Genomic DNA, 21,472 nt, shown 5'->3' with positions numbered 1-21,472 from the left:
GGTTATCAATGTAGAAAATACATGAGAGTTCAGGGGCCTTGCAAAGTTAACCAATTTCACTGTTCGGTCCAAAACATCTTTCAAGCTGTCAGGCATTCCCTTGGCAGCAAGAGCCTCTCGGTGGATGCTGCGGTGTACCTAAGTGGCGTCGGGAGCAACTGCTTGCATGTGCTAGGATGTCTTCCTTAACTGACCCCCAATAAACGTAACGGACATATACCAGGAGCTGTGCCATGCCCGTCATGTCTGTTGACTCATCCAGCTGTAACACATATAATTCACTGGCTTGTATGCAAAGTAGTAATTGTTTAAAAACATCTTCTGCCATGTCATTGATGTGTCGTGAAATAGTGTTGTTTGATGATGGTATTGTCTGTATAGTTTTTTGGGCCTTTTCCCCCAGCATTGTCCCAGCCACATCCGCAGCAGCAGGAAGAATGAAGTCCTCCACAATAGTACAGGCCTTGTCTGTCCTAGCCACTCAGTAGCTCATCATATAAGATGCTTCTAGCCCCTTCTTATTAATGGTATCTGTTGCTTTTATAAAAGTCGTCTTTATTCTCGATCAAAAAACTCCTGTGTCTTATTTTCAAATTGTCATGTTTTGTTTCTAAATGTCTGAGCAAGAGTGAAGATTTCCCGAGAGAGTGTAACGGTTAATGTGATTGGATGTTAATTATTTTACTCGGCTACCTGTATTTGACATTGTGTTGTTATTTCGCTGAACACTCGATGGTTTAATTTTATTTTTGGCAGTAAAACAAACTCAACTCAGGCAAGAAAAAAAACTATACATGTACTGTTTGAAAATGTGAAGATATTTTTTTTCTCTAGCAAGGTGGGGCCATTTTATTTCATTTTTAAAAATGTGAATAGCATTTTTATTTGGCGTACCCCCGACTTCATTGCGCAATAGGTATTTTAGATAGCGGTAGGTATTTTAGACTCCTGGATGGATTTTAGAAAGCAATCTGGTGCCCGACGGCAGAGTTGATGATGTGGCACACAACCATTTGTTGATGCATGCTACATCTGAGCAGGGGAACGCGACACATTGTATCATCGCTCTCTCAGCATGTTTGTCCCATTGAAGTACAAAATAACAGTTTGTCCTAACAAAAAGAATGTATCTAGGCTAGGTAAAATTATTTTGCTCTCAAAGCTTCAAACTCCCCCAAAATTGTAGACCTATTTAACTTCAGCTTTGCCTAATGGCCCCACCCCTGGAGAAAGTGAGTAATCCTTTCAGTAAACACGTTCAGTCTGCAATGATCATAACAAACACCTTATAAGGCATTGTAGCCAAGACACAAACTTCACAGACTGGGGAATGTCACAGACAGATCAAATATCATACTGGCCAACAATCAGAAGCTGTTTTATCTTTAATCAATGCAATACAATGTTTTGCTTTGCATATCATATCTCTGGGTCAGAAGTCCCAGACAGAGGCTATCTTGGATTGCTGGTATGTTATTACGTTTAACCTCCTCTTTCCATCACCACCCTCCCCTTTCCTCCCTCACTTTCTCCCTCTATCCCTCTCTGTCCAGCCTCATTTACACCTTGCACTAATGTGAATTTGTGATCTGATCAATATGATCCAATCACTATCTGATCAAGGTTTGTCGCATCTACACATTGTATTAAAATGTGTCTCTTATCCATCCACTGTGTCCACATTGTGACCAGATTAGCTAATGCCTCCCTGTATGCAAATTATTTGACAGATATTCTTAAAAAATATGACTTTAAGACAATTACTGATGCCATAAGTCAATGGTGCTACCTTTCAATGATTTTAGAGGCCGGTATCATTATGACTTAAGGGTTGTTCCACATATTAGGTGCCTTTTGAGGAGTGTAACTTGGTGAAAAAAAATAAAGAGCAATGTTTTCCAATCTCAAAAAAAAATGCTATAATATGTGCCCATTAAGTGTAACAGGGTTGACCGTAACAGGGTTGACCGTAACAGGGTTGACGATTTCATCTTAAATCAGCCATAAATCCCCTTGTGACAGGAGGAACTCCCAGAGGGACATGTTAAAATGGTGAATTCTGGCACTTTAGTAAGTCTTTATTCATGTAAAAAATATATATTTATTGAATTTTCCATGTGGTCTATATTAGAGGACACTTCATTTCATGAGGCTTTTAAAATTCTATATTAGTGCCCAATATCTACTTAAAATATCTAAGTCTGGGTTTACATAGGGATGCAAAAGGCACTTATTTTGTGCAATGACCCTTAAAAAGATCTCAATCGGATCACAATGGCTTTGTTTACACAGGCAGCCCAATTCTGATATTTTTCCACTAATTCATCGTTTGACCAATCACATCAGATATTTACACATCAGATTATTTTCAGAGCTGGTCTGATTTGTCAAAAGACCAATTAGTGAAAAAAATATTAGAACTGGGCTGCCTGTGTGAATGCAGCCAATGTGTCTTTTAATTGTCTACACCTGTGGACAAGATCATGTTAGCACCAGGTATAAACAGGGCTTCTCTGGCTCTCAATTTGTTTTCTCTCTCTGCATCTCGCAAACCCTTTTAAAGCGCTTTCCTTTTTTGTCCTCATCGCTCTACATCTCTTTCACAGTCTATGTGTGTACCCAGCAGACTCCTCCCTAAGTCCCAGCTTGGTTTGTTTCTCTGAGTTCTTTTAGACTGAAGCCACTCCAGAACTCCACTGTCAGAGATCACTCTACAACCAGGGAGTTTCAGCCACCAACACTACACAAGGTAAGATGGGACCATCTCAACACCTACCAGCTACTATAGCCACTGCTTTCATAATGCATAGTATACAGTAACAGGCCACAGAACACTTTCAAAATGTTTATTACTATCCAAGAATGGACATTCTTCTGCTTTTTCACTTTAAAAGTGCAGGGCAGATCACATCTGCTCTGCCAGACACTTACAGGGTAAGAAGGGTAAAATAAGCTGTTGTAAGTAGGGAATTGATTGCTTAGTAGCTTGATTGTGTGTGATGATGATGACCGCAAGTCTTGGATCATGATGGCTGACAGAACACATTGTTAGATGGAAAATCACCTAAATGTTTTGGCTGGGTACATTCATGGTTCTATTTCCTGAGCATCTGCAGGAAAGGAGTCACAACTCCGGAAATGAGTAATGTTTGTGACCAGCTTCCTATGCAATGTGTTGCTCAATTATATTTTTTCAAAAGTGATATTCTGTCTAAAGCTGCCTGACCTGTTCAGTGACTACAGTCATAAAGTGACTGTTAACATGTAGTCGAACTGCATTAACATTTTGGTCATTTAGCAGACGCTTTTATCCAGCGCAACTTACATGGACAATTAGCGTTCAGTGCCTTGCTCAAGGCACATCTCGTCCACTCTGGGATTTGAAAGTGTAATTTTGGTTACTGGCCCAATGCTCTTCACCACTAGGCTACCATAAAATGAAGAGACTTTCCTGTTTAATCAAATTGCAGATTAGCACCTTCTGTCTTGGTGACCTATTTCAACAAGAGCTTGAAGTACAACACACATCCAACAGCAATTTATTTAAATTCAACAGTAAAATTGATAAGTTGGGTTAAGTCAATAACTATTCTGAATGAGTGTTCTGGGACCTCACTAGCCTCAGGAGGAACTTTGAATTTCATGAATAGGAGAATAAACAGTTGAAGTACCTGCATGTACTGTAGCCAAACCCAGCAGCAGTTTCAACTCAAAGGCCATTCCTTTATATTTTTGAGTACATTCCTAAAATACCCTTTAGTCTAAATGTATGGTACCCACAGAGAATACCCAGGCTCTATTGTGTAGATACTATTCTCTCATTTGTAAAGTTCTTGATTACATGACCAGAACCCTAGTTATAGTCCATAACTGGTTGTACTTTTTTGTTTTTTAAGTCACAAGGTCTAGAAAAACCTCCCATTGTATACACAGCTTCATGCATTTCTCCTACCATCCAATGCGTGTCAGGAACTGTAGAAGCATACTTTATTTATATGTACGGCACTCCTCCCATTCAGTGGGTGTCCCAACAGAAGGAACCACATGCCTCCCATTTCTATGTAAGGAACTAACTCTCCACTGTAACTCCGCAGAATGCCTTTGGGAGGAGGAAATAAGTGTGGCTGCTGCCAGAAGACTGTGTACTTCGCTGAGGAAGTGCAGTGCGAGGGGAAATATTTCCACAAGTCCTGCTTTCTGTGCAGTAAGTGATCCGCGTGAGGTCATCACCATTCTTTCGTAAACCACATTGACGACTAATGTACCAATTATTCTGAACTGACATTAAGAGCTCATGATGGAATGTGAAGTATTTGGCACTCGGAGGAAGCGGAGAATCCAAAGGTTCTCGGTTCTTGCTAGCATGTCCTTATTTGGAGAGGGAGAAATGGCTCTGTCACAGGCCTTGTATGGGAGAAAAGGTACCAGAGTGATCTGGCTCAGATGAGTGTTTGTTAGTTAACTATGCACCTCTCTCACACCCAGAGTCAGAACGTCAAATGTTAAACTAACACTGTGGTGATACCATAATGTCTTTGCAGTGACTCAGACTCTAAAGAGTTAAATGTCTGCAACTACATGGCCTGTTGCTGATAAACATAACACAATGACCTCCAATTGGAAGACTGTTAGTATTGGTGTAGCTTCTAAACTGCTTGTGTTGCTGATATGGCACAGCACTGACCAATCAGTTCAATGCCACTAAATCTGTCTGCCTCTCCCTGCCTAAAATATTCTGCTCTTAGTGGCATGTAAGAAGAACCTGGACAGCACAACGGTGGCCTGCCATGTGGATGAAATCTACTGCAAATCCTGCTACGGCAAGAAGTATGGGCCAAAAGGCTATGGCTTTGGTGGGGGAGCAGGCACCCTGAGCATGGACACAGGGGCACATCTTGGAATCCGACCTGAAGAGTAAGGAAGTAATCTTAGAGTTGTATGTACACTCCATACTAATAGGTCTACCAGGGCTTTTTCCACAGCACTGCTGATATTCATCATTCCCTTCTAATAAGGGGCTGATTTAAAACCTGGGAGAACATTACATTAATTAATAAATTAGGGATAAAGGAAAACCTGCAGACCTTGAGGACTGACTAGAATGCTATTCTATGTAGTTTAATCACAACAAATCTAACCACAGTGCATAGTGTTAGTCATTACATATCCAGTAAGACGGTCCGTTTGTTCATCAACAGGCAGGCAGCCCACCGCCCCACCAACAACCCCAACGCCTCAAAGTTAGCGACTAAGTTTGGCAGCTCAGATGTGTGCCCGCGCTGCGCCAAGGCTGTGTATTCTGCCGAGAAGGTGCTCGGAGGTGGAAATGTAAGTCAGCGTTTTGGGCTGATCTTGTCTTTTGAAAGGGGGAGAGCTACATTATGGGGAATCCACTGAACATCATGGGGCGGTTTCCCGGACACAGATTAAGCCTAGTCCTGGACTAAAAAGCACTTAAAGGAGATTCTCCATTGAGCTTGCTGTCCAGGACTAGGCTTAATCTATGTCCGGGAAACCGCCCATATATTTAACAGCACTAATGGCCATACTGTGTCAACGGCTGCTGTGGCAGTGGATCAACTGAAATGCATGATTAGGGATATCTTATCTGTGTTCAAATAGTGTAATGTGAAGGAGAAATACCAGGTATTGTTGACATACTGTATCTGTGCAGCCCAGTGCTGAGACAACACTTTTCCTAATCTGTCTTTTCCAGTCCTGGCACAAGAGCTGCTTCCGCTGTAGCAAGTGTGGGAAGGGGCTGGAATCAACCACTGTGGCTGACAAAGATGGAGAAATCTACTGTAAAGGTGGGTGTACTATTTCTGAACTTCTACTGTAAATGCAGCAAAACAGAATTTAAATAAACTAGAGAATGCAAATACTGTAGCATCTGTTATCAATTTATCTCCCTTTGTATTATGTACATTATATCAAGTATACTACCTTTTCATCCACAGCATGTTATGCCAAGAATTTTGGTCCAAAGGGCTTTGGTTTCGGCCAGGGGGCAGGAGCTCTGGCGCATGCTCAGTAGGGCTCAGACCTCCTCGGACTCCTAAACATTTGGACTGCAAATCCCTGGATTCCCCAGTCAACCTGTGTTTAATCGTGCTATCTCATTCCAGCTACTGGCAGAGGCTCACGCAGTGCACTTTACACGTATGTGCTTACCTTACCAGCGGCGTTAGCTGCTCATGTTTTTTCTAAGATGAGGTTAATACTCTGCATGATACATCTTTTTGTAACCACTGAGAGAACCAAGATTTACCAGCTTGTTCATTTTGGCCTAATAAACTCCTTTTTGCAATTTGAATATACACCAAGTGAGCCAGTTTTTATTGACGGTAAGATGGACACACCCTGGTTTTGTTTGGCAGTTGGTGAATTTGCTTAATGGGGCAATTTATCAGAGGCAGAGTGAAAGAAGAAAATCATAAAGTATTGTCGTCCAAGGCTATGAATTCTGAAGACTTGCATTGATCTTATCATATGAAATGTACTGTATCAAATACTGTGCACATTAAAAGGTAACAAACTAAGAGGAAGCATTGAATTAGAATATGGGATCATTGTTTGGGAAATAGGCTTGCATGACAACCGCATCTGGCAACAAACCCGATTTTGAAATCTTCTGGACATCAGAGCAACCTAGAGGGAGGTGCATATGATGGGTAAGCTATATAAAACCTTGCTGAGAGTAACTGACAGTCTCTTAAAAGAGAATTACTATTGGAACTAACATTTAAGTTTAGTTTGTTGGCACAAGATGGCGGGAAGATCTGTGCATAATTAACAGTATTACAGTTAACAATGTATGCTTAATCCAGTAAACTAATGTAAATTATTTATCCACAGACAAGTGTAAAACTGACTCAAGCCACGCATTCTGTAAATGTTAAAGTCCCAAATGTATGGGCAGAGCTAGAAAGTTGTCTGTCAGAGGTATTACAATTTAAACTTTCAAGCCGTCTGCATATTTCAAGACATGACGTATGGGCGTGTTGCGAGATGCCAATAGGCTGGGTGATTCACGACTCCCTCATCTTGAAAACACTTATTTAACCTGGAGATCAATGTGCCATAACTAATACAATGGGAAAAATCAAATGATTTAAAATAGTATGGGTGATGAGAAATTGGTACCGTTTAAGGCCATGAGTCAACCATTGTCATTTGATGGGGGGAAGAGCTGTCTGGGTTAGTTATTAGAACTATTTATACCCACTACAAAATGCAACTGGGTCACTATAGAATTCCACTCATACAAAAAGTGGAATTCCTTTTCAATTCAGACAGTGGTTGCATTGCAAGTGTTAATATTTTATTTGAATTATAATTGGAGGGGAATTCAGACCCGAGATACATGGAACTTAATTCCCTTTTCTCACTTCTCTCTTCAAGCATTCTGACAACATAAGCATGAGGAAATGCATGTGCCAGCCATTTGTTTGTGGTGGAGATGACAGAAATGGAGGTGTGGCAGATCTGTTTACCATAGGATAAGCTATATAAGGACAGGACCATTGTAATAGGACAGTATCAAACATGTTTGACTCCGTTCTATTTATGCCATTACAATGAGCCCATCCTCCTATAGCTCCTCCCACCAGCCTCTGGTGTATACAGATAAATGTTCTGATCTTGACATGTGCTGCGTTCATAAAAATGTGGGATGGTGGTATTTACCACACAATTGGGAAATCTACTTGAACACTCCTCCAACTGGTAATTAGTGGGAAACTTGTTTATCGTCCCTGCGCTCCAGTTTCTTCCACATGCTGATGTCAAATTACATCAAACAGCACTCTCTGCAGTTAAATGCAACAAAAATTCATTATAAAAAGCAAACTAATATGATTTTAACTAACATTTGTTTACAAGCATGATAGTTGTACTGTTTGTGGTTGATGCAGCTTGTTGTGCATTATCCAATCAGCAGTTCTCAAATAATAAAGCATGTGAATGCATCCAACTGGTATTTCTTACTTTCCCACATGGGTATGAACGCAGCATTAATTCCACCACCTTTACACAAGGTCAAGCGAACCTGTCTGTTGCAAGTGGAAAAACTTGTTTTTTTCTGGTAGAAATAATGGCGTTCTCCATGCACTGTAATTGATTGATAAACGCTAGCTAAATGGGTAATCTGTTTGGATAAGGGGATTGTAAATATAGGCTAAACGACAATTGGATATATTTTACCTTGTGATCTCTGGAGATACAGTAGAGTATGAAATGTGCCGTTACGCAGAATTGAAAGTATGGCCTTATAATTTGCAGGGATTACATTTAAAAACACAAATGGTATGACTAGTAATACTTCACATTTGTATTATCTAGAGTGTTTAAATAATGGAATTCGATTATTTAATAAGTACTTATCAAATTAGTAATTGAAAACTATATCAAATGGTTTTAATGATACGCACCGACTTTTCCTATAACGCAATGAACAAATTCAGTTTGCGCCTGTGACAGTTATCGAGTGCCATGTGTTCGCAACCAAATCTCATGGTTTATTTGAATCCTTTTTACGGTAATTTAGCTAACAGAAATTGGAAACGCAACACCCAAACCTCAATCGCCATGTTTTTCAAAATGTCCAAGAAATGATTCCAGTGGGCACGTGACTTGAATCTGCTCTGTGATTGGATGATACAGTCCGCAATTCTGTTCGGGATATGTAGTTTGTTTGTCCCCTAACGCTGGTATGTACTGTATACAGTATTGTACCCTTGACTCTTCCTTCATTTATCAGTTTTTTTAAGCAATTTAAGTTATTTTGAATGAATGGTTCACCCCAGAGATAATTGTACCTCTTCAACATTTGGAAACCATGCTACCAACATGTTGTTGAAATGTGTATGCTAAAAATAAGTCGGTGCTCCAGTTTTCCAAAACCATAACAGAAGAAAGAGACACCACCCATCTGAGCCCTATTAAATTGATTCAGTGCGTGCAAAGGAGCCACACCCGCTACACGCAATAGTGCCTCTTCAACCTCAGGAGCCTTAAGAAATTTGGCTTGGCAAAAAAAAAAAAAAAACTATTTGATTTTGACAGAGATGGAATCCATACCTATGACAAAGTTTTGCAACGGTTTAGTCATAATCCTCTCTGTGTACATGGGCTGCTCGTTTCCATGCAACCGTCAAACAAATCGACAGCACTTTGGTTGATCCTGCTGCCATATATAAATCGAAATTAAAATCAGCTGTCATGCGATGCATCAGTAGGCCTAGTTCTCAAGTGACAGAAATCACAACTGACAGTCTCCGTATTGCCTTGTACAACAGGCAACCATAAATGGGAGATAGGCCTACTTGCTTCTAGACAACAACAAAAAACAGCAGGAGCATAACAATCCATTTAAATTTCAGGCCTGCAAGTTTGCAGCAATTTCACATTTTATCCAGGGGTGCAGAGAAGATATAGCAATTGTATAACTCATTTCATGCAATTTTTCGTAGCGGCCGCAGCCCCCTAAATGGTCGCTTATGTCTAGGGCTGGCCCTGCGCACATACACAAAAGCGAACCAAGCACTTAAGCATCCGACAACCCAATCAGAGTGGTAGAATCAGATGGTGATACACTGGTCTATGTATAGTTGGCAGGACCCTGCTATTGTGTGGTGGATATGATTGCATTCCTTTCATCAACTGCGGGGCTTAACATTGTCTGCAGTTAATATTCTAATCAGGCCGCGGGGGCCTGCTGTTCTCAGGGGGTAGTGTGTGTCTGCAATACCTTTCTCATTACCAGCCAACAGAGATCTGAAATACAGGGTGAATACAGCCCAGGGCCAGCTCCAGGCATAAGCGAAATAAGCGGTCGCTTAGGGCTCCAGGACGCTAGGGAGCCCCAGACCAACAAAAGTACTCAGTCGGGTTCTCAACTTACTGTTGAGAGTTAGAATGGTAGAAAACACAAGGTGCAAGTTTGAAATTTGATTGTGCATCAGCAATTTTTCCCTTGTGTCAGTAACTGACCGTCACTCAATTAGCCATGTCAGCTAACAATTTTCAGATTGGTAAATTAGTCTAGCCAGCTATCTAAACTTGTTATCATGGCTGAATAACGACCGGGCAAATGGCCAAAGGCCCTGACCTCAAGGGGGCCCTCCATTGATTTTGTTAGTCACTCTCACTCGGATATCATTAACATAAGTAATGGAAATAGGTGTAGAATTTTCTCTACACCCCATGGCAAAATATGTACAATTGTATGAAATGTGTTATAAAATTGCTAAATGTTCTCTTCACCCCATGGCAAAATGTGTAGAATTGCAGGAAATTAACTTTAAAACTAACATGTCTGTCTGCCGTCAAGAGGGGGCCCACTAAAATGTTTTGCCCGCGAGGTGGGGGAGGGGAGGCAACCAAATCTCGCTTAGAGCCGGCCCTGACACAAATGCTTGCAAAACCAACCACCTGGATTGTTTATCAAGGCTCCATCATAGTCAGAAAATAGTAAAAAGCAGTTCCTCCACTTGGTATTCATCGCTGGCTGTTGAAGTTACTGGCACTGTCCCCAACCAACAGTAAGACTGGGTAGGGTCTTCGCAGTAAAACTGACATGATCCTTTGTAGCTCAGTTGATAGAACATAGAGCTTGTAATACCAGAATAGTGGGTTCAATTCCCAGGACCACCCATACATAAAATCTATGCACACATGACTGTGCTTTGCTTTGGATGAAAGTGTTTGCTAAATGGCATTATATTATTGAGATACCTGATGAGGAAAGTGTCTGTCCCCACCTGGCACAACACACAGCCCACTAACACAATGTGTGTTATCACTGAGCAGCTGCTGGATCATGACCTATGGTACCAACACCACTGGAAAGTTCAGCATCATAAGCATTGGATAAGGGAGACCACTAGGGTGTGTGTGTTCTATTTAGGGATCCCAGTGACGGGCAGGAGGGACAATGGGAGGCTGAGTTAAAAACTCTGGTGCATTCTTCTTCCCATCACTCTGAGCCTCTACAGGACATCTCCAACCTCAGCAGAGAAAGGTAAGACTGGGCCCTCTCTACATGTGATATTGTGTAGACAATGCTTAGAGCCTTTCTGTATTTCCTGAATTTGAAGTTTTAGGGTCTGATAATTGCGGAACATTATTCATTGTAATATTTGTTATTATCTGTGTATTTCCGTATGTATTTTTTAAAACTATTGAACTATTTTGAAAACATCTCACATACTTTTGGATTCTATTTACAGATGCTCAAAATTAAACTGTAAATCAGTAGCCAATCTAAATAAACATTTTAGGATAGGGCTATTAGAAAAATCTGGACTCAATTTATGTTTTCCGTCTTTTATTTATTTATTTATTTTACAATTTGTTAGTTTAGAAAATGTATTTATCAATTTCGGTTTCCAACTTATTTGAGTTTTCTAATGTCTCTTTTGTTTTATTCAATTGTCTTTTATTTTGGGAAATAATCTTTTCTGAGATTGTTTTACAGGTTTTTCTATGTTTTACCAGTTATTTCTATAAATTATTCCACACTGGTTTTCATTTACTAATCATATACACTGGATTCCCATTTAAACTGGACACTGCAACATTCCTTTATGGAATAAGGAATTCTAAAAAAGAACTTACCAAATCCAGACCTCCTGGTCTATTTGTGGAGCATTATCCAGTGAAAATAAGCAGGAGAAAGACATGATCGTTATCTGTCTGGAATAGTTACCATGCCAGGGCTGATGCACGTCTCTCCCCCTGTCTGCAATCACTTTCTTTTGGGGGGTGCCACTGTCAGCAGAGAGAGGCGGCAGGGGGATGGGTCGCAGGCCCAAGGCTTCAAGCCAGAGGGTCAGATGTAGAAGTGGAGACTGGTGATGTAGACCACTTGGAGCCCTGAGCGACCACTTGACCTGCTGATAATGTACTGTAGTAGATGGAGAAAAACAACCCATGGCTAGATACTAAACAACTATGACCAAATGGAAACATGCTCTATAGTTCATTTAGCAAAAGAAGGAATGAATAATAAAAAAAAGCTATGATTTAGCTGTTTTTCAGTCATATTACATGAGTATGATAGTTACTTTTCATTAAGTTGACAATACACTGTAGAATAATGCAATTACTTTGTGTTGCATGTCAGTACATTGAAAGCTATGATGATATATCAAGGGAAGTGAAATGGGAGACATAAGTACCATATGCGTACAGGTGCAAATGGTTTCTCTTGTCAAGTTCTTCAGAAACGTAGGTCTTATTTTTGTCTTCTAGGGGAATCTACATTGCCAAGATGCCAGAGCAAGTGTAAGTGTATTCTTTTCCAGTGAACCCCCTTCGTCAAATCAAGTCAAATCAAATGTACTTATATAGCCCTTCGTACATCAGCTGATATCTCAAAGTGCTGTACATAAACCCAACCTAAAACCCCAAACAGCAAGCAATGCAGGTGTAGAAGCATGGTGGCTAGGAAAAACTCCCTAGAAATGCCAAAACCTAGGAACAAACCTAGAGAGGAACCAGGCTACGAGGGGTGGCCAGTCCTCTTCTGGCTGTGCCGTGTGGAGATTATAACAGAACATGGCCAAGATGTTCAAATGTTCATAAATGACCAGCATGGTTAAATAATAACAATCACAGTAGTTGTCGAGGGTGCAGCAAGTCAGCACCTCAGGTGGACTGGGGACAGCAAGGGCTCAGGTCCTCCGAGAGAGAAAAAGAAAGAGAGAAAGAGAGAATTAGAGAGAGCATACTTAAATTCACACAGGACACCGTATAAGACAGGAGAAGTACTCCAGATATAACAAACTGACCCTAGCCCCTCGACACATAAACTACTGCAGCATAAATACTGGAGGCTGAGACAGGAGGGGTCAGGAGACACTGTGGCCCCATCTGATGATACCCCCGGACAGGGCCAAACAGAGATGGGATGGGTCAGACAGCGCATGCCAGTTATCTTTAGAAACACTAACAATGACTGCCTAATAAATTATGTGTGCCACATTAGGAAGTATTTCAGATACTTGATCTCTTATGCTAAATTATATTTACACCAAAATGTGTTTTTTTCTTTACAGACAAGAGGTGAGATTTCTCTAATTCTATTGCATAAATGCCAATAAACACGGATTAAGTGAGACATTAATTCTACTGTCAATCTATGACTAACTTAATCAAATTGATTCATCTTTTTGAAGCGAAAGTCGAAGATCTCGGCCTCCCGTAAGCTCATGCTAAAGGTGAGTTGATAGCCACACTATGACCACAGCAATAACACTTGACTGTTTGGCAACTACCTCAGTCGTATGAGGCCATACGTTTGAAATATTTAAATGTGTTTTCAGAGCTTAATGGTGGCCAAGGCGAAGGAGGAGATTGAGCAGGAGATTGTGGATAAAGAGGAGGAGAAGGAGAGGTATCTGGCAGAGAGAGCACCCACCTTACAGACCGGTGGCATGTCCTTTGCTGAGCTCCAGGTACTCCCATCCATACACACATTCAGTAAACCTATTGACTACATTGACCTGGGTACTAATTCATTACAAAATTCAAATTTCCCCAACAGGAGTTATGTCGGGAGTTACATGCCAAGGTTGACGTGGTGGATGAGGAGCGATATGACATTGAAGCCAAAGTCATGCACAACACCAGAGAGGTACAGTGCCTACTGTACCTCTGCCGCTTTAAACATACCTTCTAAATGTGGTTCATACTGTATATCCACGACATGGTCGACTCCAAGAGCTAACTTTAAAGATGGTGTAATCTGAGATACCTTTTGTTTAGCCCATAGAGAAAGAAGCCATTTTAGTTGTATCTCTAGGATGGGGTCTACCTCTTCTTTCAACCTGTCCTGTAGATCAAGGACCTGAACATCAAAGTTTTGGATCTGAGGGGGAAGTTCAAGCGGCCGAGCCTGAGGAGGGTAAGGGTCTCTGCTGACGCCATCTTGCGCTCTCTCCTGGGCTCCAAACACAAGGTCTCCATGGACCTTCGGGCAAACCTCAAGTCAGTCAAGAAGGAGGACACAGAGAAGGTAAGTTGAGTTTTTCCTGGTAGATTTTGTGTGTCCTCATAAGATCAAAGGCAGCAGGTAATAAATAGTGTGATGCAACGATGCGTTTTGCTAGGTTTGTATAATATACTGCCTGGAGCTTTATTTAAATTGTCAATATTTCCCTCAACCGGTGGTAATCTATACATCAATGACAGGAGCTAACAGTTTGTTCTTGTAACTTGAAGCTGACCAGACTGATATACTGACACACTGACATCCTACTGACATGGTAGTGACTGCCATTGTGTGTACGCTCTGCAGGAGAAGACAGTGGAGGTGAGTGATTGGAGGAAGAACGTGGAGGCCATGTCTGGCATGGAGGGAAGGAAGAAGATGTTTGACGCAGCCAAAGGCACCCCTCAGTAGACAGAGAGGAGAATACTCTAAATGTTTCCTTCATTTCTATTCATCCTGAACATTCAAAATGTGTTAATGGTTTAAAGTCTTGTTTCAGTGGCACTACAATGCTTCTGTTTATTGTTTAGCAAGGCTTACACAGTACGAGCTGTATGCTGCTACAATCACAATGTTCTGCTTCATCGTCACTGTTGGCCTGAGAAGAAATTTTAGAGTAAATGATAGTTCATGCAATTCCACTCATTTTGACATGGGGCAGAGAAATAATTTTGCCATTTAAAATTTTAAAGCTTATTTGCTTGCCTGACACCTGAATTTAATTCCGCTATCAATCGCGTCATACATTGTCTGAGACTAGAAGTCGATTGTGCGGATGCCAAAATGAGGGGCGTTGTAGAAAACAAATTCATCAGGGATTGGATCATCTCCAACCAATCAGAGTATCAACGTTGACAAGGTCATCATGCAGGGGAGTTTTGGCCCGACACTTTCTGGGACCAATCAGAACGGTCAGAATGTGGTCGCATTCTACAAGACGTCAAGGAGGAAAGCAAATCTAGACTCATCGTGAAGAAGAAACGCTAGTGGGTGTGACGCTTGGCCAGAGGGATGTGGATGGGTAGTCAGGCTACTAATGTGTTGCAATTCTACACATTTTGCCATGAGGTGGAGACAACGTTTTGGTGAATGTGAGATAGTGAGAGCGACTGACAAAATCATTAACTGGTTACCAATGTAATTAGAGCAGTACAAATAAAAGTTTTGTCACATCTGTGATATATGGTCTAATATACCACGGCTGTCAGCCAATCAGAATTCAGGGCTCAAACCACCCAGTTTATAATGGCCAACGGGTGGGTCTAATCCTGAATGGTTATTGGTTAAAAGCGCATTCCAGCCAGTGTCAATTCCACAAGTTACCACCGGCTAAATCTGTGACGTTAAAATGCCTATTTACTCTGTTCCATCTGACTGCGCAATCCACTGTCTCATCAGCCCAGCCAGGAAAGTTATAAACTTGATCTCCACTATAAATAGCATCAAGACATTATCTCATGTTATTTTATACTAACATTTAGTTTTCAACAGTGGGGATTTGTATAAACCTTGCTGTCTGTCTCTCCAACATTTGCAACACTGTTTCAATATTAGAATTCAATTTCCAGCTGTCCCATAGTAATGAACGTGTAGGGGTTGGGAGTCGGGACAGGACAGACAGGCAGCGTTTCTCAGCCAGTCGAAATCATGAATCAACTGGCATAATTTTAATGGATAAATACAAAGAAATGTCAATTGAAAAACATTTACATTTACATTTAAGAAGGTCAAACAAATTGAAGTGAAGCTAGTTCGCTGTCTTTCCAGCTTCAGTTAGAACTTATTGTGTTAGCTGTGTTGGCTAGCTCCTCTGAACAACAGTGTCCTGACGAGAAAGCACATTTTGTATGGCAGGCGAACTCATGCCTCATTAGCTCATTGTTAATCAAATCAAATCAAAGTTTATTTGTCACGTACGCCGAATACAACAGGTATCGACCTTACCGTGAAATGCTTACTTACATGCTCTAACCAATAGTGCAAAATACGTATTAGGTGAACAATAGGTTAGTAAAGAAATAAAACAACAGTAAAAAGACAGGCTATATACAGTGGCAAGGCTATAAGAGTAGCAATACCGGTTAGTCAGGCTGATTGAGGTGGTATGTACATGTAGATATGGTTAAAGGGACTATGCATATATGATGAACAGAGAGTAGCAGTAGCGTAAAAGAGGGGTTGGCGGGTGGTGGGTGGCGGGACACAATGCAGATAGCCCGGTTAGCCAATGTGCGGGAACACATGTACATGAATGTATAGAAAAAGTGACATATATATGCATATATGTTAAAACAAGAGTAGCAGCAGCGTAAAAAGAGGGGTTGGAGGGGGGCACACAATGCAAATAGTCCAGGTAACCATTTGGTTACCTGTTCAGGAGTCTAATGGCTTGGGGGTAAAAACTGTTGAGAAGCCTTTTTTTCCTAGACTTTGCACTCCAGGACCACTTGACATGCAGTAGTAGAGAGAACAGTCTATGACTGGGGTGGCTGGGGTCTTTGACAATTTTTAGGTCCTGACAACACCTGGTGTAGAGGTCCTGGATGGCAGGCAGCTTAGCCCCAGTGATGTACTGGACCGTACGTACTACCCTCTGTAGTGCCTTGAGGTCGAGCAATTGCCGTACCAGGCAGTGATGCAACCAGTCAGGGTGCTCTCGATGTTGCAGCTGTAGAACCTTTTGAGGATCTCAGGACCCATGACAAATCTTTTTAGTTTCCTGAGTGGTAATCGGCTTTGTCGTGCCCTCTTCACGTCTGGCAACGAATATGTAACAAGGGCCAGCCAACAAGAGCATAGAGGTCGCTGTGGTGGGTGGTATATGGGGCTTTGGTGACAAAACAGATGGCACTGTGATAGACTGCATCCAGTTTGCTGAGTAGAGTGTTGGAGGCTATTTTGTAAATGACATCGCCGAAGTCGAGGATCGGCAGGATAGTCAGTTTTATGAAGGTATGTTTGGCAGCATGAGTGAAGGATGCTTTGTTGCGAAATAGGAAGCCGACTAGATTTAATTTTGGATTGGAGATGTTTAACATGAGTCTGGAAGAAGAGTTTACAGATTAGCCAGACACCTAGGTGTTTGTAGTTGTCCACATATTCTAAGTCAGAACCGTGTGGGCAGTGATCGGGTGAAAAGCATGCATTTAGTTTTACTAGCGTTTTAGAACAGTTAGAGGACACGGAAGGAGTGTTGTATGGCATTGCAGCTCGTTTGGAGGTTTGTTAACACAGTGTCCAAAGAATGGCCAGATGTATACAGAATGGTGTTGTCTACATAAAGATGGATCAGGGAATCACCAGCAGCAGGAGCGACATTGTTGATATATACAGAGAAAAGAGTCGGCCGGAGAATTGAACCCTGTGGTACCCCCATAGAGACTGCCAGAGGTCTGGACAAGAGGCCCTCCGATTTGACACACTGAACTCTATCTGAGAAGTAGTTGGTAAACCAGGCGAGGCAGTCATTTGAGAAACCAAGGCTGTTGAGTCTGCCGATAACAATACAGTGATTGACAGAGTCAAAAGCCTTGGCCATGGCGATGAAGATGGGTGCAAAGTACTGTCTTGTATCGAAGGCGGTTATAATATCATTTAGGAACTTGAGTGTGGCTGAGGTGCACCCGTTACCAGCTCGGAAACCGGATTGCACAGCGGAGAAGGTATGGTGGGATTCAAAATGGTCAGTGATCTGTTTGTTATCTTGGCTTTCGAAGACTTTAGAAAAGCAGGGCAGGGTGGATATAGGTCTATAACAGTTTGGGTGGTTCTAGAGTTTCACCCCCTTTGAAGAAGGAGATGACCACGGCAACTTTCCAGTCTTTAGGGATCTCGGATGTTAAGAAAGAGAGGTTGAACGGACTGGTAATCGGGGTTGCAACAATGGTGGCGGATAATTTTAGAAAGAAAGGGTCCAGAATGTCTAGCCCAGCTGATTTGTACGGGTCCAGGTTTTACAGCTCTTTCAGAACATCTGCTATCGTGATTTGGGTGAAGGAGAAGCTGGGGAGGCCTGGGCAAGTAGTGCTGTTCTTAGTTCTACATTTATTCAAAGGAGCATGATTATTTAAGATGGTGAGGAAATTACTTTTATAGAACGACCAGGCACATCCTCTACTGACGGGATGAGGTCAATATCCTTCCAGGATACCCGGGCCAGGTTGATTAGAAAGGCCTGCTCGCAGAAGTGTCTTAGGGAGCGTTTGACAGTGATGAGGGGTGGTCGTTTGACCGCGGACCCATAGCGGATGCAGGCATTGAGGAAGTGATCGCTGAAATCCTGATTGTAAACAGCAGATGTGTATTTGAAGGGAAAGTTGTTCAGGATAATATCTATGAGGGTGCCCATGTTTACGGATTTAGGGTTGTACCTGGTGGTTCCTTGGTAATTTGTGTGAGATTGAGGGCATCTAGTTTAGATTGTAGGATTGCCGGGGTGTTAAGCATATCCCAGTTTAAGTCACCTAACAGAACAAACTCTGAAGATAGATGGGGAGCAATCAATTCACATATGGTGTCCAGGGCACAGCTGGGAGCTGAGTGGGGTCTATAACAGTCGGCAACAGTGAGAGACTTATTTCTGGAGAGATTAATTTTAAAATTTGAAGCTCGAACTGTTTGGCCATTGACCTGGAAAGTATGACAGAACTTTGCAGGCTATCTTGCAAAAGGAACAGGTTCACATCGTCTTGAACAGACATGATATTCCCTTGTATGCCCGAGCTCTGTTACTTAAGGGCAAGGGGTTATATCTGGACAGGGCCCACCTCAGTTTCATAACAGTAACTGCAATGGCAACTCTGTGAAGCTAGAGGACAGTGTTACCGCTGTGCTGAATTCAAACACAGTCTAATATGAGCAATGCTGTACACTCTTAGGAAAAAAAAAGTGCTATCTAGAACCTTAAATTTGGCTGTCCCCATAGAGACACCCTTTGAAGAATAATTTTTGGTTCCAGGTAGAACCCTTTTGAGTTTCCATGTAGAACCCTTTACACAGCGGGTTCTACCTGGAAACAAAAACTGTTATCCTATGGGGACAGCTGAAGAACCCTTTTGGAACCCTTTTTTCTAAGAGTGTAGGATGGTCTGTGTTCAGATTTCCGTTCAAACTTGTGGTAGGCCGGACAATGTTGCAATAGTAGCTAAGAAGAATTTATTAACTGTGGGTCGTATCCTTACTTGAATTGTCTGTAACTTGGACTTTGTCCTTGGATGGAATATTTCTATGAAGAGGACATGGATTTCAAGTCAGCATTTTGCTCTGAGTTCTCAAGTTCTTCAATACAATTATCAAGGGATATGCAGTATTACTAGATAATATCACTTGTATCCAGTTTTGAATTTAACCTAATTATAAGGGTATGAATGAAGGTTATTATAAAGTGTTACCAATTCAGTTAAAAAGGCAAGGGGGTTGTTTTTCTACAGCCACACCAGTTATTCCGTCATAATGGCCAGTATGTTGTGTACTTGCTTACATAACACATACAGTGCCTAGTGAAAACCTACACACCACTTGCATAGTTTTCAGTTTTTACAACCTGCTCCACAATTTCAAAGTGAAATAAATAATATAGTCAATTTTCTCAATTAATATACAAAATAAAATGCCTTGACTGCGTATGTCTTCACACCACGGAATTAATACTGTACTTGGTGGAAGGGGTGCAAGGGGTGTGTAGATTTTTACTGTAGGTCACATAACATCTCCATATATATATCATGGGACATGACACAAAGCTGGCCTCCGCTTTCTGAAGGTCCTACAGGCTCCCAAAAGTGTGTCAGAAATCTCACGCCAAACAACCTATAAACAACCAGAGGGCAGAAACACACACTATAAACACAACCTTTGAAAGGCTGTGTCCTTTAGGCAGTGTGAGGCATGTGCTGAATCATAATTCCACGTTAGATCTGATACGTGTGGGGTCTCATATTAATAGAGAATGTTTGTTTCTATTAAAAGGTTTGCCAGGGAGATAAAGAGTGCTGTAAACATGTTGTTGCAAGTTAGCAGAGAGGAATAAGACACTGAACAATGGAGGTGCAGCAGAGGATTCAGCAGTTTAAGTGTGTGAAGAGTCTATACCCTTCAACTGCAGTGTAACAATACTCTCCAATCCAAATGGAATATATAGCTAATTCAGTGGTGGGCCGTCAGGGCCAGCAAGGCCTTCTCTGCTGGCCTAAACATCATCAGATTATATATATTTTTTAAATATATTTTCCCACAAATATGTATTAAATTATTCCCCAGAGTAAGAGATACACTCTTCATTTCATAGCGTTCCTCTTGGTTGCACTGCTTCCAGCCCCAGGTTGAGATTTGGAGGGCTGGTCTTTATGTTAGATATTTTATCCAATCATAATCAGCCATCATGTGTTGCCAGGGGTCTAAAATCTGCCCTTAGGCCTTCAGAATCAACATTGCGGGCGCTTGTAGCTTAAAGTGAATGGAAAATAACATTTAGTGTCAACCAATCAGCTTTAGAGTTGGCTATTGTACGCCTGCTGGCTGGCTCCAGTGTTACACAGGAGCCAGCTAGCAGGCATAGTGCCTGCACGTCTTTTGATTGGATTACCAATATTGAGAGGCAGGTCCTACATGGGCAGGTCTCAGAACTAGGAAACTGAAATTAATTTGCGTACTACTAAGCTGTTTTTTCAACCCACAATGGCGGAAGGAGAAGATAACGATTTGGTCGAGGATATAATTATAACGCCATTCTCAAGACAAACTTTTCAAGAAAAGTTAGACATTGTCAGGAGTGGTAGACGCCGACGCTACAAAGCGTGTCACAGGCGGGAAAGGGGTTCATTCGCCACTTTCAATTATGGGCGCTATCAATGACTCACAGGCTCCGAGAAGCACTGCAAACTGTACTGCTGGGAATGCCTATTATTTGCAAGTGATCGATTTGGTGTTTGGAGCCACACTGGCTTTGCAAACCTGAGTTGTCTAACCAAGGCAGCAACGAGACACCAAAGTACGGCTGGGCACTTACCAAAAATGGTGCTTTTGAAAACTTTTGGGGACACCCGAATGGATCTACAGCTCAACGAACAAGCGCGCAGGGCAACGAAGCTGCACAATGAAAAGGTATTGTACTCTTCCCCTGCACTGTCTGCGCTGTCCCTAATGCTACACTTTTAGAAAAAAGGGTTCCAAGAGGGTTCTTTGGCTGTCCCCATAGGAGAACCCTTTTTGATTCCAGGTAGAACTCTGGGTTCCATGTTGAACACTCCTGCCTTGATTTACCTTTTGCCTGCCCGTTGTACTGTAATAAACTCTGAGACTCGTACTATCAGCCTCCTGTGTCTGCATCATGGGTCTTAGCCTGAGCCGTGATAGTATGAAATGGCCAAGACTAACCCAGTAGACTCGGACCAGCTCCACAACATTGTCTCCTCCCAAGCAGCCACCATTGGAAGACACAAGAAGTTACTGCAAAGCCTTATGGAGGAACTCCATACC

At 41.8% G+C, this 21,472-nt stretch overlaps 2 protein-coding genes across 2 annotated transcripts; both read left to right on the top strand.

Annotated features, from left to right (window-relative positions):
* Window positions 1-2,590: 2,590 nt before the first annotated feature.
* LOC135542284 (cysteine and glycine-rich protein 1-like) lies at window positions 2,591-6,316 on the top strand. The gene is made up of 6 exons (XM_064969135.1): window positions 2,591-2,749; window positions 4,095-4,204; window positions 4,746-4,914; window positions 5,199-5,328; window positions 5,717-5,810; window positions 5,961-6,316. The coding sequence occupies exons 2-6, from the start codon at window positions 4,096-4,098 to the stop codon at window positions 6,035-6,037; spliced, it is 579 nt and encodes a 192-aa protein (XP_064825207.1). The 5' UTR covers window positions 2,591-2,749; window position 4,095; the 3' UTR covers window positions 6,038-6,316.
* A 6,869-nt stretch (window positions 6,317-13,185) lies between these two features.
* LOC135542286 (troponin I, slow skeletal muscle-like) lies at window positions 13,186-15,142 on the top strand. The gene is made up of 5 exons (XM_064969136.1): window positions 13,186-13,223; window positions 13,329-13,460; window positions 13,550-13,639; window positions 13,844-14,020; window positions 14,303-15,142. Exons 1-5 carry the CDS (start codon window positions 13,215-13,217, stop codon window positions 14,405-14,407), a joined length of 513 nt encoding a protein of 170 aa, XP_064825208.1. The 5' UTR covers window positions 13,186-13,214; the 3' UTR covers window positions 14,408-15,142.
* Window positions 15,143-21,472: the final 6,330 nt, after the last annotated feature.

This window comes from Oncorhynchus masou, chromosome 6, assembly GCF_036934945.1.
Source record: "Oncorhynchus masou masou isolate Uvic2021 chromosome 6, UVic_Omas_1.1, whole genome shotgun sequence".
In the NCBI taxonomy this organism is placed as follows: Eukaryota; Metazoa; Chordata; class Actinopteri; order Salmoniformes; family Salmonidae; genus Oncorhynchus; species Oncorhynchus masou.
The sequence above is the reverse complement of the archived record's forward strand: the minus strand, read 5'-3'. Positions and strand labels throughout refer to the sequence as shown.

Coding starts and splice junctions, on each gene's coding strand:
- LOC135542284 (XM_064969135.1), top strand. CDS start 4,096: ATGCCTTTGGGAGGAGGAAATAAGTGTGGCTGCTGCCAGAAGACTGTG. Junction 4,915..5,198: donor CTTGGAATCCGACCTGAAGA/GTAAGGAAGTAA, acceptor GTTCATCAACAG/GCAGGCAGCCCACCGCCCCA. Junction 5,811..5,960: donor TGGAGAAATCTACTGTAAAG/GTGGGTGTACTA, acceptor TTTCATCCACAG/CATGTTATGCCAAGAATTTT.
- LOC135542286 (XM_064969136.1), top strand. Junction 13,461..13,549: donor TGTCCTTTGCTGAGCTCCAG/GTACTCCCATCC, acceptor TTTCCCCAACAG/GAGTTATGTCGGGAGTTACA. Junction 13,640..13,843: donor TCATGCACAACACCAGAGAG/GTACAGTGCCTA, acceptor CCTGTCCTGTAG/ATCAAGGACCTGAACATCAA.